This window comes from Sus scrofa, chromosome 15, assembly GCF_000003025.6.
Source record: "Sus scrofa isolate TJ Tabasco breed Duroc chromosome 15, Sscrofa11.1, whole genome shotgun sequence".
Taxonomy (NCBI): Eukaryota; Metazoa; Chordata; class Mammalia; order Artiodactyla; family Suidae; genus Sus; species Sus scrofa.
Genome location: NC_010457.5, coordinates 85,069,072 through 85,086,416, shown reverse-complemented (window position 1 = coordinate 85,086,416; position 17,345 = coordinate 85,069,072). Strand labels below are relative to the sequence as shown.

General features: G+C 38.3%; 1 protein-coding gene across 8 annotated transcripts in view; it reads left to right on the top strand.

The window, feature by feature from the left end:
- Nucleotides 1-17,345, top strand: part of ZNF385B (zinc finger protein 385B) — a 427,166-nt gene that overhangs the window by 382,696 nt on the left and 27,125 nt on the right. For all 8 annotated transcript variants that reach the window (XM_021075638.1, XM_021075640.1, XM_013984310.2 and 5 more), the window contains one exon: nucleotides 5,828-5,990. In XM_021075638.1, coding sequence (XP_020931297.1) covers nucleotides 5,828-5,990 — 163 coding nt within the window. The remainder of the gene's footprint in view (nucleotides 1-5,827; nucleotides 5,991-17,345) is intronic.

Sequence of the window (17,345 nt, the reverse complement as noted above, 5' to 3'; positions counted from 1 at the left end):
TAGGCCCTAAGAGAATTAGCAATCTAATTTTCTTCCTAGAGTCACTGCATTCCTCTATAGTAATATATAAAAACGTGGAGTTGATGGGTTTTATACACATGTGTTGCAAAGCAAGTAAATATGAAATGCCATAGTCAGAACAATAGCCTGGAAGGAGTCCAGAGGGCACCATTCACATTAAACTCTACATGTACAGTGCCTCACCCCAGACAGTTGTGCAGAGTGGCACCCTGGACAGGCCATAGTAACCTGGAGTGTTTCACTTAGCTATAAAGTAGAAATTAGCAAAGACATTGTGTCTTGTTAAGCTAAAAAATCTCCTAATGGTTATAATTTTGTCTGGACTTTGTTTTCAACAGATGCCAGTAGATGAGGATTGAACGAAGTGAATATCAAAGCCAGTAGTATGTCATTACTGATATTGCAGGACTTAATATTGCAAATATCAGCAGAAAGACTTATCTTTGGATTAAGTAAGCCTTTCTCTTGGGTGCCTCTTATGTTTCCTATGTTGTAGCTTTGCCTCTGAGAGTGTGTGATCTTATTAATGTAACAAGCCATGCAAAAAATGTTTTAATAGTTAAATGTAATCTTAAGTTAAAGTGAAGAGTCAAGTAATTATTTAGCTATTACTCAGTAATCTCTAGTTTGTTTCCAGTATGTTTAATGATGGTATTTCAAGTGCCATGATTTTATATCAAATTATTAAATCTTCTAAGTAAATAATTTAGTTGTCCTTCGAATATAGGATTAGTTTGAAGCAAAGGATAAAATCTGTGATGCAAAGCAATGGCTAACTTATAAGCATCTATATAAAATATGTCCACAAGTAGAACATTTGGTTTTTAGAGCACTTGCAGAGCACTGTGATATGTTTTCTGTTTTACATGGGATAATAATTTTTGAGGTAGCACAATGTGGCAGCCTTTCTCTATTGTTCCTTTTATATGTCTGCGTTCTGTGATACCAAAAAGCAGATGTGCCCAGGAAACACTGCATAATTCACAGCATCTCACTGCCCTAGCACATGTTGGCCCCTCTACAGGGAACACCTCCCCCTCCACACTGCCACCTCAGACCCCTGCCTGCAGAGCAGGGCTCAGCTCCGGCCCTTTTCCATGAAGCTTCCAGGATCCCCATCCAATCCAAAGAGACTGATGTCTTCCCTAGCTCCCTTACTTCTTTGTTGCTGTTTACCTTCAGTTTTACAATTCCACTGTCTGCTTTGGGTTATAGGTATTGGTATGTATGTCTTTTCCTCCAACCACCATTCTTGTGAGTAGGGGGTCTTTGTTTTTAATCTTTCACAGTGTCTAGCACATGGCAGGTGCTAAATAATTCTTTGTGGAGCAAATAATCAGGTTTCCCCCTCGTTAGTTTAACCTGTTTTCCTGGTAGTTCCTTTGACGTTGGTCTATTTGGCATTTTAGTATATAGAGTTTTTCTGAAAATTAGGTGACCTCTGCTATTGCCTATCTAACACATGTTAACACATTGAAATCTAAGGCCTCAGGAAAAAAAAAAAAGCCAGTAGTTTTAATGATACACTTTCTATGATTAAGGGAACAGTTCTAATTACTTTTTAAGATGCAAAAGATTGGGTCTATCAGTAAGTAAATAGTTGAGCCTTTTTCTCTCGTGACATTACCCTTTCCCAGACACTTGCCAGTTTACATTTGGAATATTCTTTCTATATGAAGTGAATACAGTTTAATATCTTGTTTCAAGATCTTATCCACCTTTCTCAAGTCCAAAATAGAAATAAGGTTTAAAAAAAAAGAAACAGAAATGGGAGGTCAGTAAGTTGTAGAATTTCTCATTATTGCATCTTCATTTGTAAAGCAATACATCATCTCATTACTTATCTTTTTTCTTTTTTTTTTGTCTTTTGTCTTTTTAGGGTCACACCCTCGGCATGTGGAGGTTCCCAGCTAGGGGTCTAATCGGAGCTACAGCCGCTGGCCGACACCATAACCACAGCAATGCCAGATCCGAGCCGCATCTGTGACCTACACCACAGCTCGGGGCAACACCAGATCCTTAACCCACTGAGCGAGGCCAGGGATCAACCCCGCAACCTCATGGTTCTTAGTCGGATTCATTTCCACTGTGCCACGATGGGAACTCCCTCGTTACTTACCTTTCTTATTTGGACCCCGTAGGGTCCTGAGAAATGTAGAGGACTTTGTAAAGTGAAGGGCTTTATTAGTAACCAAGATGGAAATGAATGGAGGAAAAAATTCCTGATGTCATTTCCTGTCAAAACTATTCTTCTGGCAGTGTGTGGTTAGGTAGCTACTGGAGCGACCTCTGAAAGAGCCTAGGTACTGATGAATTCCTATGTGGAAGTCAGTATAGTAGCTTGGGCAACCCTCTAATTCTGGCAATTATTGGCAAGGAATTTCTTCGATCACTGCCAGTTGGGTGTATAGCAGCACTGTAGCAGCACTTTGCATGGGGCAGGGGTGAGGGTCAGAAAGCAAGCCACTAGGTAGACAAATAGGTGTCTGCTGGTTAGTCACTGAGATATAAAGTAAGTCCATTTGGTTAGCCAGTTCTCTCAGACGTGATCCCAGAGCCATCGCTGATCAGGCTTGATTGCATTGCTTGGTTCCTGAGTTTTCTGGCTCCTTTCCTTGTTTCTTTCATTCCTCAGTTAAGGAAATTCCCAGATAGTGAAGTCAGGTTAATCGTGTTACTGTTTAACAGTGTCTCAGTTTCACTTGAAGATTTGCCCAGGATTTAGAAGCTGTTGACACCTCAGTTCAGTACTGAGGTTAGCAAAGTGCTACTACCAAGAATACCACAGGGGAATTGGAAAGATGCCAAATGTGAGTGAGTGGTGTCTGCCACTGTCTTGACTCCAGATCTTTCCCAAACAGCAATTAGTAGAAGCTAAGAAGCCTTGTTTCGCTTTTCTCCATTCCCCAGAAATCAAAAGGAAAGTGAACCACGGCTCCTGAGAGTTCTTTCCATCTTGGCATCCAGTGAGGTGTCACTTAGCTGCCTCTTTATCCCAGGTGCTAGTCGATGCTATAAACTTTCTGCAGTGACACCAGGAAATAGTAATGAGGAAATGACACTCTGCCTGTCTTGTGCTAGGAGGTTTTATTTAGAGAACTATATGTTTCTTTAGCCAAAGGGCGCTAGAGTAACATCTTATTATTTAATGTACTTGAAAAGATGAATTATTGGAAGTCTTCTGCTATCTTGTAGAAATTGTTCACTACCTAAAAAGTGGGCCTTTCTGAACTATTCAACAGAAGGGTCAGGGCTAATGTACTATGCTAGTACATGCCCCATGGATTAAGCAGATATTCCCTACTCATAGGAACTTCTGTTAAAACATAATCCTTCACTGAGTCATTAAAAGCGGTGTGCTTTCTTTATGTGTAATTTTTTACTTCTAAAAAAATTATGTTAACTTCGTGAGAGTAGTATACGTTCCATGTGCATTAAAAAGCGGTACACCTGTAAGCATTTCAGATCCGCAAAATGGCTTCTACACCTACCTGTGTGACTTTCGATAGGTTAACTTCTCATGCGCAATTCTCTCTTTGTAAAATGCTGATGAATAATTATACCCACCTCACAAGGTACTATGAAGATTACATGAGGAGTTCCCGCGTGGCGCAGTGGTTAACGAATCCGACTAGGAACTATGAGGTTGCGGGTTCGATCCCTGCCCTTGCTCAGTGGGTTAAGGATTCGGCGTTGCCGTGAGCTGTGGTGTGGTCGCAGACGCGGCTCGGATCCTGTGTTGCTGTGGCTCTGGCGTACGCTGGCGGCTACAGCTATGATTCGACCCCTAGCCCGGGAACCTCCATATGCCGTGGGAGCGGCCCAAAAAATGGCAAAAAGACAAGAAAAAAATAAAAAATAAATTAAAAAAAAGATTACATGAGTGTGGAGTTCCTGTTGTGGCTTAGCAGAAACAAATCCAACTAGTATCCAGTTTGATGAGGGTTCAATCCCTGGCATCACTCAATGGGTTAAGGATCCTGTGCAGCCGTGAGCTGTGGTGTGGGTCACAGACGCAGCTCGGATTCTGCATTGCTGTGGCTATGGTGTAGGCCGGCAGCCATAGCTTGGATGTGACCCTTAGCCTGGGAACTTTCATGTGCCACACCTGTGGCCCTAAAAAGAAAAAAAAAAAAAGATTACATGAGTGAATACATGTAATACAGTTAGAACTATTCTTGACAGAGGCTCAATAATATTAGCTATTATTATTATTATTTCATGTTATCAATTTTTTAATTTTTATTTGTATATTTTCCTAATATGTATCTACCCAACTATATATGCTGAATTTAACCATTTTCTGGTGGTAATAAGATTTAAAGTAATGGTATACTTTTCTCCTCCCTTGGATTGTTTCTTTTTTTTTCCCACTTGGCAGAGAACAGCATGAGAAGGCTTTGAGCAAACCAACCAAGAGCAATAATAAGTCAATGATGGCCTGAAATGATATTTATGAAAAGATATTCAGGAAGTTAGGGACTATGTATAGTCAATGTAAGTCTACTGGCCTTAAGTGATTGGGGTTATGTGCTAGGAAAATCATTTATGTCTTTAATGAAATATGTAATTAAAGCCTGTCTCCTTCTGTCCATTGTGTGTCTACACACACACACACACACACACACACACACACACGCGCGCACACACACATACACACACGCACCACCTGTATTCCCCTTGCTGAGGAAAATGGATGAGAACATTAGTATAATCATCTTCAAACACATACAGGTATATAAGGGAAACTGATACAAAAAGTTATTATTTTAGAAATCTTCTAACGGAACTCATTTTATATGACAAGTTTATCATCCTATAACTAAGCTAATATTCCATATCGTATGTGGCTTATTTTTTTTTGTTTACCAAGTGCATGTTTATATTTTCAAGGTCTATTCAAAATGAAATCAAAGCAAATATACTTAGATTCTTTTGTTAATATGTGCATTGTACTAGATGCCAAAAAATAAAATTCTTCTTCTTTAGGCAAAGGGGAACTTTCCAAATGTCAGCAACTTGATGAATTTTTTCTTGTTTTGCTGTCGTTTGTCTTTGTCTCTTGAAGATTTTTAATGTTTACTTGCCTTGCTCGCTTTTCTTTCTTTTGATCTAGTATTGGAGTCACAGTTTCACCTGTGCTTTGTGTATAAGTGAATAAAACACTAACTGCTTTGACTTCAGAATCACATCTGAGATCAGAAACAAGAATTGTCCCTACCTCCTTTGTGGCTTATGTTATCTATTCTTAGCAGTGGGATCATCAAGATGACACATGAAGCATGTGTAGATGACTCCAAAATATAGGGCCATTTCAACTCACTAGCAGGTTGCTTCATCGCATCAGTTGCTCTCAGAGCAGAGTCAAGAGGAACGTAGATGCAGGGAAGATAGATTTGTAGCTGAAGGGGATGGAATGGTTGTAGAAGGTCATGCCTGGGTAGGGCATCCAAAACGCTCATTACCAGCCGGACATTGGACAAGTCACCCGGTGGGCAGTGGTGGGAGGGTGCTAATGACAGAGTTCACCTTGTCCCAATTTTACCCTAACTCTGTTGTCCTCTCATATAATGTCTGGTTTTGGAAGACCCAGGTCCTCTGTGTTGTATAGAAGGTTTCTATATGCAAAAATCTCTTAAGATACTGGTCTACTATTCATTAAATGCCAAAAACATAGTTGAGTGCTGAGCTGTAAATGTCTGTGATGCCTATGACTGAATGTTTTGTTTTTTTTTTTCCTGCATGATCATCCATTGTGGTGTTTGTAAGTAGCCAAAAAATGAGCCTGATTTGTTCTCCTTTGTAGAGCCAGGCCGAGGCCCACTACAAAGGAAGTAAACATGCCAAGAAGGTCAAAGCACTAGAGGCAACGAAAAATAAACCCAAAATGGTTTCTTCCAAGGACAGCGCAAAGGCTAATCCCAGCTGCTCCATCACTCCAATCACAGGCAACAACTCTGACAAATCAGGTCAATGACACTTTTTGTTCTTTACATTCTTTGTGTTCCTCCTGGTTCTCTGCCCCCACCCCATTCTCCTCCCCTTCACTGTTGCATGTTACTCTCCATGATTGTTATTATAATATTAATATGTTTCCTTCACAGGAAGGATTATATGTTTGCACAGAATCTAAGCATTTGATACGTTACCATTCCATGTTGTTAAATATATACACTTAAGTATATATATGTATGTGTAAATCTCTAAGTGTTTATGCATGAAAATAAGTAGAGGCTTCTTGGTCACATTGTGTTTAGATGAAAATCAAAACATGGGTCTAAATGCTGAGTTTATTATTCCTCTCTATTCATTTTATGATTGGTTTTTGCTATGGACTTTTTCAGTGAAGAAACTCTTAAACTTGTTTATTAACAGACTTTTTCTATTTTTTTTTTTTACCCAAGGAACGAGGAGTAGAAGGGCAAAAAGTTAAAGGTTTCTAGACAGTGGCATTATTAAGTGAATCTAGAAAAGTGTTCAATAATAAAAGATTTTCATTTTTTTAATGTCTCCGTAGAGTTCCCCTCGGAGTTACAAATGAGCTCGAAGATTTTAAAGAAACTTTTCACAGTTATAAATTGGCTAACAGAAGGACTTTATATAACTGTAAATGGGCTACTAGTGGACATGCCTCTTAAAGAGTCTCTAATTCATAGTCCCAGTGAATCAGCAGATTTTCTGAGGAGGTTCAAACAGAATGGTTCAGAGAGAAGAGAAAAAAAAAATATTTTTCTAGCATTATACCATGAAATTGGGTGTTTAATAGGCTTTCACACATTCACATCTGCCCCTCAGGGCCCAAGAAGAATAAGTCATCTTGTTGCAGTGACTAACTGAGGAACAAAGTCTCCTAAAGGAGATGAAGAGAATACATCCTTTTCTCTCATGCTTGGCTCTCTCTTTAGGGACCTTTCTGTTGTTGGAAACACACAGACATGGATTTCTCTTCTACTCTCCATCCAAATCATTTTAGGGTTTGGGGAGGAAACTTAACATACTTTCCTAAATGCCCAGGGCCTTTGGAGAAGAATAATCCATTTTTTAGTGGAAGGCTCAGAAAAGTCTGGTCGGACAAAGAGACCATGTAGGAAAGAACCATTATTGATTTGGTCCCATAGACGCTGGTTCCCAAAGATTTGCAGCCTGGAATGCATGAACTAACCTAAATTTGGTGATGAAGACTTTTGTTCTTTGTGCAAGAGCATCACTAAATCATGTTATCTGATGAACAGATAATAAATAATGAATTATTACATCACACTTTTCCCCTTCTAAAGAACAAATCCTTTTTGTGTATATTATCAAATTAATATTTAACCCACATTTATCAGATATTAGGGTCAGATAATACCTCCAGTTTATAAAACAGCAAACCCAGGGGAGGCCCACATTAAGGCTATTATTTGCTAAAATTGCTTATCCAGGACAGGATCCGTCTTCTCCTGACTTCCTGCCTGGTTTCATTTTCTGCAGGATATTGTTGGGCCTCTATGAAATAATACTCTATCAAAGGTTATTACCTGAATTATGCTTACCCACAGAAGCACTTATAAGCAAAATGATAAAAACAGTGGAGGTTAGTGTCACTCCATTCTTTCAGCTTATTTTGTGTCTTGAGTTAATAGCATAGTTGGAAGAAACTGTAAACATTCCTACATTGCCACTGCATGAGATCAGTGTCCCCCTTAAGTTATTATTATTTTGGAATTGGGTTTGCTCTAAACATAATAGTAAAATTAATAAGCAGAGAATAAAGTGTTAACAATGGAATAGGGAAGGATTAATGAAAGAATAGAAGATATGTAAAGGGAGAAAGAAAGGTGTAGAAGGAAAGTAAAGGAAGATAAAAAAGTCAATGATTGGGGGGAGAGACTCAAGGAAAGAGCAATAAAGAAATAGAAAATCCAAATAAAGGGGCTAGGTCACCACCACAAAGTGCCTTAAACCCTCAAGGTGCCCAATGAGCATGTTAAAATAAAGACTGATGATTCAAGATGTTTATCCTGATTCTCAAATATTAGCAAAGGCTCAGGCTCAGGTGAAAGAGACTTTCTAAGCAGTTGTGTTTGCCCAGCAAGCAACAGGAACACACTGGGTTCAAGTACAGCAATGAGGAAAAAGAAGTGAGATCTAGAATCAGCCTAAAATTTGAGAATGGGAAGAGAGGAAGACAAATCTCAACCACAGAATCTCTTTTCCAGTAGCTCTGTGGTGGTCTTTAACCCTGCATCCTCTGCTTCCTCTGCTACTTTCCTACCCACCCCTCAAGGTACGTGTGGTCTAACACTGTTGACTTCACTTACCATGTCACGGTCCAGAAACTACGGAAACTACCTGTATTGGGGGGTTACCTTGTTTGCCATGTTTCCTTACTCAAAATCTGTATATATTATTTGGCAATTCTTTGGATATGTCATTCAAATTACTTTTTTGTTTCCCCATATTTTAAGTAAATATTAATACTAATGATATATTTAACGTATCCTATTACAGCTATAAAAGCAGTACCAAAGTTTTTCGAAAATGGCACTATTTAAAAATAAAGTGGGTTGTATTTGCTAAATATGCATATATTTGGTCACCTTCAACTGACCATTGGCTTCTAAGCAAGAAGTCACACATGTGTTTTATAGAATTTTCAAGTTAGAAAATTAGAAGCTTTGCCCACATGGGAAGTCTGGTCTAAATAATGTAACCTATTATCAACCAACCACTGATTTCTAAATCCTTAAAAAATTCCACAGAGTGGGATGACTTTGTCAGAGTCATAAAATTTGGGGGGTAACTGGTTTCGATTTAGTTAAAACCTATCTTAAAGTAATATAAGACACAAAAGCCAGTCCTTCATAACAAGCCTAGGTGGGATGTAGAGGGGAAGGGAGGGAAGAGGAATGCTGACTGTGGTTCTTAATTAACCTAAGTGTCTTATTTCAGACAACACAGCCTCTCAGGAGTCAGCTGAAAGTTAGAGTAACAGTCACAGTGAAAAGTCACATTTCACTGGCTGAAATACCCTGGCATTAGTCTTTTTCTTCTGAATGAAGAGTTCCTATCAAGGGGGCTTAAGCAGTATCTACCATAATTCTGAGGTAGTTGAGTAAAAAGTGACTCGTTAGCAACTTTTTGTCCCAGCTACTGGATTTCAAAATCCAGGCATTCACATCATCCATAGGATTGACTAATTTAGTTTCCATTCTCATAGTTTAGCATCAGTAACTTAAAATTATTGTTCAATGAGGGCAAATCCTGAGGAAGAGGAAATAGCCAGATGTTAAGGGAGGGAGCTTCTGGCAGTGCAGCATCCTGGGATTCACTGAACATCAGTCAAGGAGAAGTGTGATTTCAGAGTATCTAACAAGGAGCATGCAACCCGCAGATGACCTCACTTTGTTCCTTGAGAGCACAGATTATTTATTCCAAGAAGTGGCCTAATGACCTTCCAAGAACTAGAAAAGCCTTCTTGCCTGCCATTTTGGCAGTTAGAGCAACCGTTTTTTTTTTTGTTTGTTTGCTTGTTTGTTTGTTTGTTTGTTTGTTTAATGATGTGTTTGGAGACATAATTTGGATCCTGTAGTACCTGGACCTATGCATACAAAGAAGTTGATTATAATGGAGCTATCAGATCTAAAACGTTCAGGGTATGATGTCAAGCTTTGTCTTTTTTTCCCTCAAGTCAGTAAACAAAATGAGTTGAAACTATAATGCAGAAATTCCATTTATTATCAGAAGGTCTGACCACGTGATTGAAAAAAAAAATTACATGTTTCATTTCAGGTAGTTAAGTAGGAAAGGCTGTCCCATTCACTTTTTAGAAGTTGGAGTAGATTAAATGTAAAACCCAAAGAAATAGCTTTCTGGTCTCCAAGGATCTATACCAAATTTTAGTAATGCATCAGTGGGAGTTCAAAACATGGTGACAGGGAGAAGAACTGTGCTCTGGGGGAATTGGGGTCAAGGCACAGCAAGCATTAGGCAGCTTCAGGAAGATAGCTGGAACATATTGGTCAGGCCTCTAGTCAAATTTCTCCCTGGAGTTCAAGTGTCATAACGCCATATGACAGTACATTTCCCTGTGATAATATGCCCCATATATCAAATCAATTGCTCTTTGTGACAGCATTTAACCACTCATAACATGTCCAAAAAGAACAGAGCCTTTGAAAAACCTAATTTCTTAAGAATAATAGAATATTTTGATAATCAACCTAATGATAAAATTGTGATAGATGACCTAATGGTCCATATGTCTAGTCTTTAGCATGAGATTTTTTTTTAATTAATTAGGTATCAAGATGGGGAAAATACATACTTAGTTTAAAGTATATAAAGCTATTTAGTGCTAAACAGCCTTTAATCAGTTGCTGTCTAAAAAGATGAAAGCAGATGGAATGATTCAAAATGCTATAGATATATCTGTAAATGCAATTAAGAGGAAAAATGATGGAGCCAGCATGTTCTGCTTAAAATATAACAATAGGAACACCTTGAATTTGTTCGGTTTGTAAAATCCAGTCTCATTAATGTTTTCATATGACCCTCTCACCAACCCCATGACTGATAGGATTGAAATTAGTATCCATCATTTACATGTTCTCCCAACACCTATATCCATTTATTCACCCAACAAATAATTCTTATCTCTACTAAATGCATCTGTACCTTTTGCCATTTCCAGTGTGAAACAACGAAGAAAAGGACATTTTCTTGCCCTCACAGAGTTTCCAACCTAGTGGGAGTTTTTTGTTTGTTTGTTTGTTTTACTGTGTTGGATATTAGGGCTACAAAGAAAAATAATATATGTTCACTACCTTCAAGCTCTCCCCAAAGTATGGTAACAATGAAGAACCCGGGTTTAGAAAAATTAAATGGCTTGTGTGAGGTTCCACTACTCATATGACAGTAGAGTCGGAGCAGAGACTCAGGACCTCTTGTTCCAGGCATATTCCATAATTCCCATTGTTTCTAAGCTTCTCTGACTCAGAAGAGTAAATACAAGTGTCTGAATAGGCAGAAGTCAGAAATCACTAAACCCCTTTATAGAAAATTAATGAGTAGGACAATTTATTACTTTTAAATTGTTTGCTGACTGTTGATATTTTTCACTAGGAGCTGTGGCAGTGAAGGGGCCATTAGGGCTTTGTTTTGTTAATAACCCTCAGTTTCTATGCGTATGTTGTTCGTAACATTTAACTGTAATAGAACACAGCTTTATAAGTTTCAGATCTTTTCAAGGGCACATTGAATGAAACACTCATTCCAGGTAAATGACAAGTATTCACAAAGCTCGTTTGACAAAATCTACATTGACTTTACTTGTCTAGCGCCACAAACACTCACTGAGATGGGGGTCAGTAGGGCCTTGGACTGCCTCCTAAAGGGTCCAGCAATTATCCTGAATGCTGTTACATTTTCGTTAACACTTTGAATCATTCCATCTAAAAGCTTTCCGCTGGGGACAGAGACATTGTTTTGTTTATCCCATATCCATGACCATACTGTGGAGACTGAGATGACAGTGTTAGAAAAGACATAAGGAAGGAAAGATGAAATATAGGATCGTGGGCAGGGAAGATGAGGGGGGGGGGGGGGGGGGGGGGGGGGGGGGGGGGGGGGGGGATAGGGGGACAGTCGATTAGATAGCTATAGGACAAGAAATAAAATAACAAAAAAAAAAAAAAAAAAAAAAAAAAAAAAAACTCATTTTAGTTTTCAGCATCTTGTGCTTTTACATGGTGCCAATTTCTTAGGTGTGAACCCAGAGCAGTTATCAACTAGTACATCAGTATGATTGGCCTGAAAGGCTGCAATTCAGCTTTTTATGGTCATCCTGTTGCCTTATGAAAGTGCATTTTCAATTTTGTCAAAAGTTTTTCTGCCAAGGATACAAATGGAGACCCTCGCCTCGTCATTTTTATGGGTTCCCCTGTGTGTTTCACAGTTTTTATGTGTTGTTACAAATGGGGCCAAGCTTCCCAAATGACAACTTTTCATTTTCACTGACTGCTGCAAGACTCCATCGATTAGCCAGCAAGGTCCTTGTAAATGCCTCTTTCCCCCATTTCTGTCTCTTGCAGCAGGACCTTGTGCTGTTGAGTGGAAGAAAATGATAGTTTTCTGCCTTGGCAGCATTTGTCATTTATAGACATACGCCATCATAAATTTGGCATACATCTATCCAAATCCAGGAGGCTGAAATTTAGCATCCGTCACAAAATAATAGATTAACTATATTATGACAAACATCTTAAGTCTGAAATTCTGGGATATAATCATGTAGAACATAAATTGAGTCCCAACTGTCTAAAGAGAACAGACCACTATACTAAGGCTCATACTTCCATGAAATGTACATACATCATTAAGACTTTCAAAGTCAGTTTAAAAAATGAAACTGCCTGCATCTTTGTCCATGCACCTCGAATTTGACAACAGCATTCTGACAGGCAACTGAAGAGTCTTAGGTAGCTAAGTGTTTGTCATCCTCTGAGAACTAACTTCTGAAACTGTGGAGCATATTTTATTGTTTAGAAGTAACACTGAGCCTTGATGTCAGGCTTTCCACTTCTGAAAGCTGTTTCTAAGTGTTGCTCTAAGGAGGTGAACCAAAAGTTGAAACTGACTTATGATTTACTGAGAATCTGTTAACTTATGACTTACTAGGGATATATTACAAACAATTGTAAAAAGCAAAACCTTGACTATCTCCTTTTAAGGCTTACATCGCTATTAAAAATTTTTCTCATCCTCAGACATATTTAACTGTTATTCATCTCTTTCAATTACATTTGTTTACAGCCTTTCTGCATCAAATAGATATTGGAATATAAAAGGACTTTGTAGGTACACTAAGCAATTTTATAAATGCACAACCACAAATGCCCTTGAAATTTTAACAAAGGTTATTACTTATACTTTTATGATGTTCAACATATTTGCTCCAGGAAGAATTCCCTTACAGTGACATATTTTTTTCCGAAATGAGTAGATGATGAAATAAAACTACCCAATAAATATTTGGGTAGATTCTGTGTGCAGAGCACTGGTACTAGGCACTTTTTGGGATTCGGGGCCCAATTCTGATGATACTTACCGCCTAGTGACACACAAATTTAGCTCTATAATACAAAGCTTAAAATGTTTTTCATAGAAACATTTCTAAAGTATTTTCCTCTTCCCTGACTTCTTTCTCTGAGAATCAGATTCACTGTCATGGACACCGGGCAGAGCAGTATACATTAATGATTAGGTGCCCTCAGTTCTACCCAATAAAATATTCTGTGGTGATAAAAATGATCTATAATCTGAGTTGTCCAGCATGAGTATCATGAGCCACACATAGCTATTTAGCTCTTGAAATGTGGTTTGCTCACCTGTGGAAGTGAATATTTAATTTTATTTAATTTTAAATAGCCACACATGGCTACCATGTTGGGCAGCAAATCTATAAACTGTGGTACTCTTTGCTCTTTTGACCAGTTATGACTCTAGAGAAGGCATCAAATTCTGTGAACCTCTCTTTTTTCATCTGTAAATTAGGAATAATTCTCTCCCCGCAAAATAGCAGTGTTGCATGAATCAAATGAAATGATTATGAAAAGAGCTTTGCAGAGTGTGTAAAGCATAATTTAAATGATAATTACTGATGTCCTTAGAGTTTGGAGAGGTTTGTTTGGTTTTTGTTGTCCTGCGAGGTCTTATTTCAGCTGTCCCTTTCTGCTGCTTTAAGTGAGAGGTGACAACTGTCCCGTGTGGTGGTCAGCTATCTTCATCTTTCATTATGCTGCATCTAATATAGTATATTCTAGAAAACCAGATCCAAGCTAATTAGACTTATATGCAAAAAAGTAACTTTAACAGCAGTACTAAAAATACTTATGTGTAACTGATCATTATATGCCTGATACCCAATGTGCTTAACATTTTATATATACTATCTTACTTAATTATAACAACCCTCTGGGAGATACTAGAAATTGAGACCCAGGGAGGGGAATAATGGCTCAGAGTCATTCAGATGAAAAGTAGTTTCAAGTTCGCACCCAGGCGGTCCCTCAAATTCACTACCATGATATGCTGCCTTTAAATGAAGGTTCGTTGACTTTACCACAGAAGCTTTTTTTTTTTTTTTTTTTTTTTTTTTTTTTGGCTTTTTAGGGCTGCACCACAGCATACGGAGCTTCCCAGGCTAGGGGTCTAATTGGAGCTGTAGCTGCCAGCCTATGCCACAGCCACAACAATGCCAGATCCAGACTGTGTCTGCGATCTACACCACAGCTTGGGGCAACGCAAGAGCCTGAAGCCACTGAGCAAGACCAGGGATTAAACCCTCAACCTCATGGTTCCTAGTTGGATTCATTTCCTCTGCTCCACAATGGGAACTCCACACAAGCTTTTCGAAGACTGAGATTCTTTTCACTTAGATGACACTTCCAGAATTCTGACATTTCAGAAAGGTGTGTTATTTTTTTCCATGTCCCATTTAACAGCTGGGTGTTTGTTTGTTTTCTAAATTCAAGTTTTGAGTGGATTTTGATAAGGATATCTTAACCACATTATGATTCTTGAGTGCATATACCAACTTTGCATATTTGGCATAAGAAGAACATGAGCTTGACTCGCTCCACCTCTCACTGACCACATAACCTTGACCAAATGATGTTCACTGATGTCTATTCCCCATCTATAAAACGAGAGAGCTGATATCTACTTCCCAGGGCTGTTTTCGGCAGTAATGAACAGAATAAATGTGCCTGGCTCTCTGCCAATCACATAATAGACACTCAATAAATTGTGGCCATAAAAAGCAACCATTTGTTCAAAGAAATTTCCAGACACTGTCTGTTTGACTCTGTGATTATCTCATGTCCTGCAACAGTGACTATACTTACATCCCTCTTTGTGTGGTTGTTTTATTAGTTCATGGTAATTATTTGCACTTGTGTTTTCATTTCAGGATGTTAAGATTTGATGAGCCTGAATCTCCCAAAGGGACATTTAAAGATGTGGAAGGACCCTTCTTGGTCCTCCTCACCTTTTTGTGTTGGAGGAAAGGTCCTTCTACTAATTCTCCCACTAGTTAATGCATCTCATCTATTTTGCTTCCAGTAATTCATCATACACACAGCAGTTACATAGTTAGCACATATTACATTAATATCATTAGGAAGAATTTAACAGGGAAGCCCTGGCACCCTCCCTAGAATATGGACAGGGCAGGAAGACACTGGACACTGGTTAGCTTTTTCTTTCTATTCAGTAAAATGGAGACCCCACCTCCTAAGTCAACAGTTTATTCTGTGTGTAGCTACAGTATTAAAACAAGGGACAACCCAACACATTTTCATGTGTTGAGGGAGAAAGTTGGGTTATACCTGTGAAAAAGCAGCCCTTCCTGGAACCAGGGTCTGCTACTAAGGTCAAAGGAGTAGGAGGGAGGGTATAATCACAATGAGAAACACGCCCCTGCCAGACCAGTCCCTGCTAGGGTTTAATAAGGAGAAATTTGTCAACACATACATTTTATTCCTAACATCTTCCAAAAAAACCTTTCTTAGTGTACCATTTTTTATTGTTTCTTGTATGCTACTAAGTACTTAGCCTCTAGCAATTATGTTCTTTATTTTCTTTTAAATGTGAAATGACATAATTCTTGTCATAATAGAGATTATCTTATTCCTTACTTTCAAATATTTTAACTTCAGTCAGAGTCTTATAATGATTTTTGCCCATTTAACTAGCAAAATGGCCATATCTAAGTTAAAATAATTTATCTTATCATTCCCTGGTGGCCCAGCAAGTTAAGGATCTAGCATTGAAACTACCGTGGTGAGGGTTCAATCCCTGGCCTAGGAACTTCCACATGCCATGGGTGCAGCTAATAAATAAATAAATAATCTTCCCTAGCAGAATAACTTTGTTCTTAGCTCTCTGTTAACAAAATATTTTTATTCAATGTGGAAATTAATTAGTGTACTAAATTTTGAGTTAAAGAAAAGTTATTTTATTCTTTTTGACAAAAATTTTACCCAATTTTTTTTCAGTGTCAGTTATGTTCTGTGACATTGTTTTTTTTAATGACTTTTTTTCCATTATAGCTGATTTACATTGTTATGTCAATTTTCTACTGTACAGCAAGGTGACCCAGTCACACACACACACACACACATATATATATATACATTCTTTTTCTCACATTTTCCTCCATCATGTTCCATCGTGACTAGATATAGTTTTTTGACTAATCCATAGATGCAATGATCAATATCCAATAAAAGGTTTTTTTAAGTATTTTGAAAAATCATTAGCAGATATTCTTTTATATTACTTAAGCATCTTAAATTGAGAGAACAGTTTTGGAAAGCAACATCATCAAATAAATCAAGAAACATTGGAGTTCCTGTCGTGGTTCAGCAGAAACTAATCTGACTAGCATCCCTGAGGATGCAGGTTCAATCCCTGGCCTCGCTCAGTGGGTTAAGGATTGGCATTGTGGTGAGCTGTCGTGTAAGTCACAGACTCAGCTCGGATCCCAAGTTGCTGTGGCTGTGGCGTAGGCCATTGGCTACAGCTCTGATTCAACCCCTAGCCTGGCCTAGGAACTTCCATATGCCACAGGTATGGCCCTAAAAAGACCAAAAAAGAAAAGAAAAGAAACATAAAAATGTTCATTCCTTAGACCACCTAATTCCTCTTCCTGAAATTTATACCAAGGAAATAATCCTAAATACAAAGCAAGAAAAACCAAAAATGATATACATGAAGACACTCATCACAATATTATTTGTATTAATGAAAACTGAAAACATGACCAGTGAGTGATAAGGAAATTATTTCAATAAAGTAATTATACACAATAGAATATTATGCAGCTTTAAAGTAGATAAACAATACGAAACATCAGTGTAATGCGTTAAATCAAACTTAAAAAATACATTAAATCAAAAGTTACAAAATGGTTTGTTGGCACAAGTATTTGCACTTATTGATTGAGCCCTCACAGGATACCCAGCCTGATGCGGGGCATGGGGTATGTGATAGTGAACCAGGCAGATGTGAGCTTTTCCCTTTATGAGAGTATATCATCTGGAAGGGTAAATCCGAACAAATGATGACAAGGTTGACGAAAAGAAAGGGACACTGACGTAGTCTGGGAAAAGGAGGAAGCCCTAGGTAGTGTTTTTTGTTTGTTTTTCTTTTTAGGGCATATGGAAGTTCCCAGGCTGGGGGTCGAATCGGAGCTGCAGCTAGCCTATGCCACAGCCACGGCAAGTCACTGAGTAGGGCCAGGAATCAAACCCACGTCCTCATGGATGCTAGCTGGACTC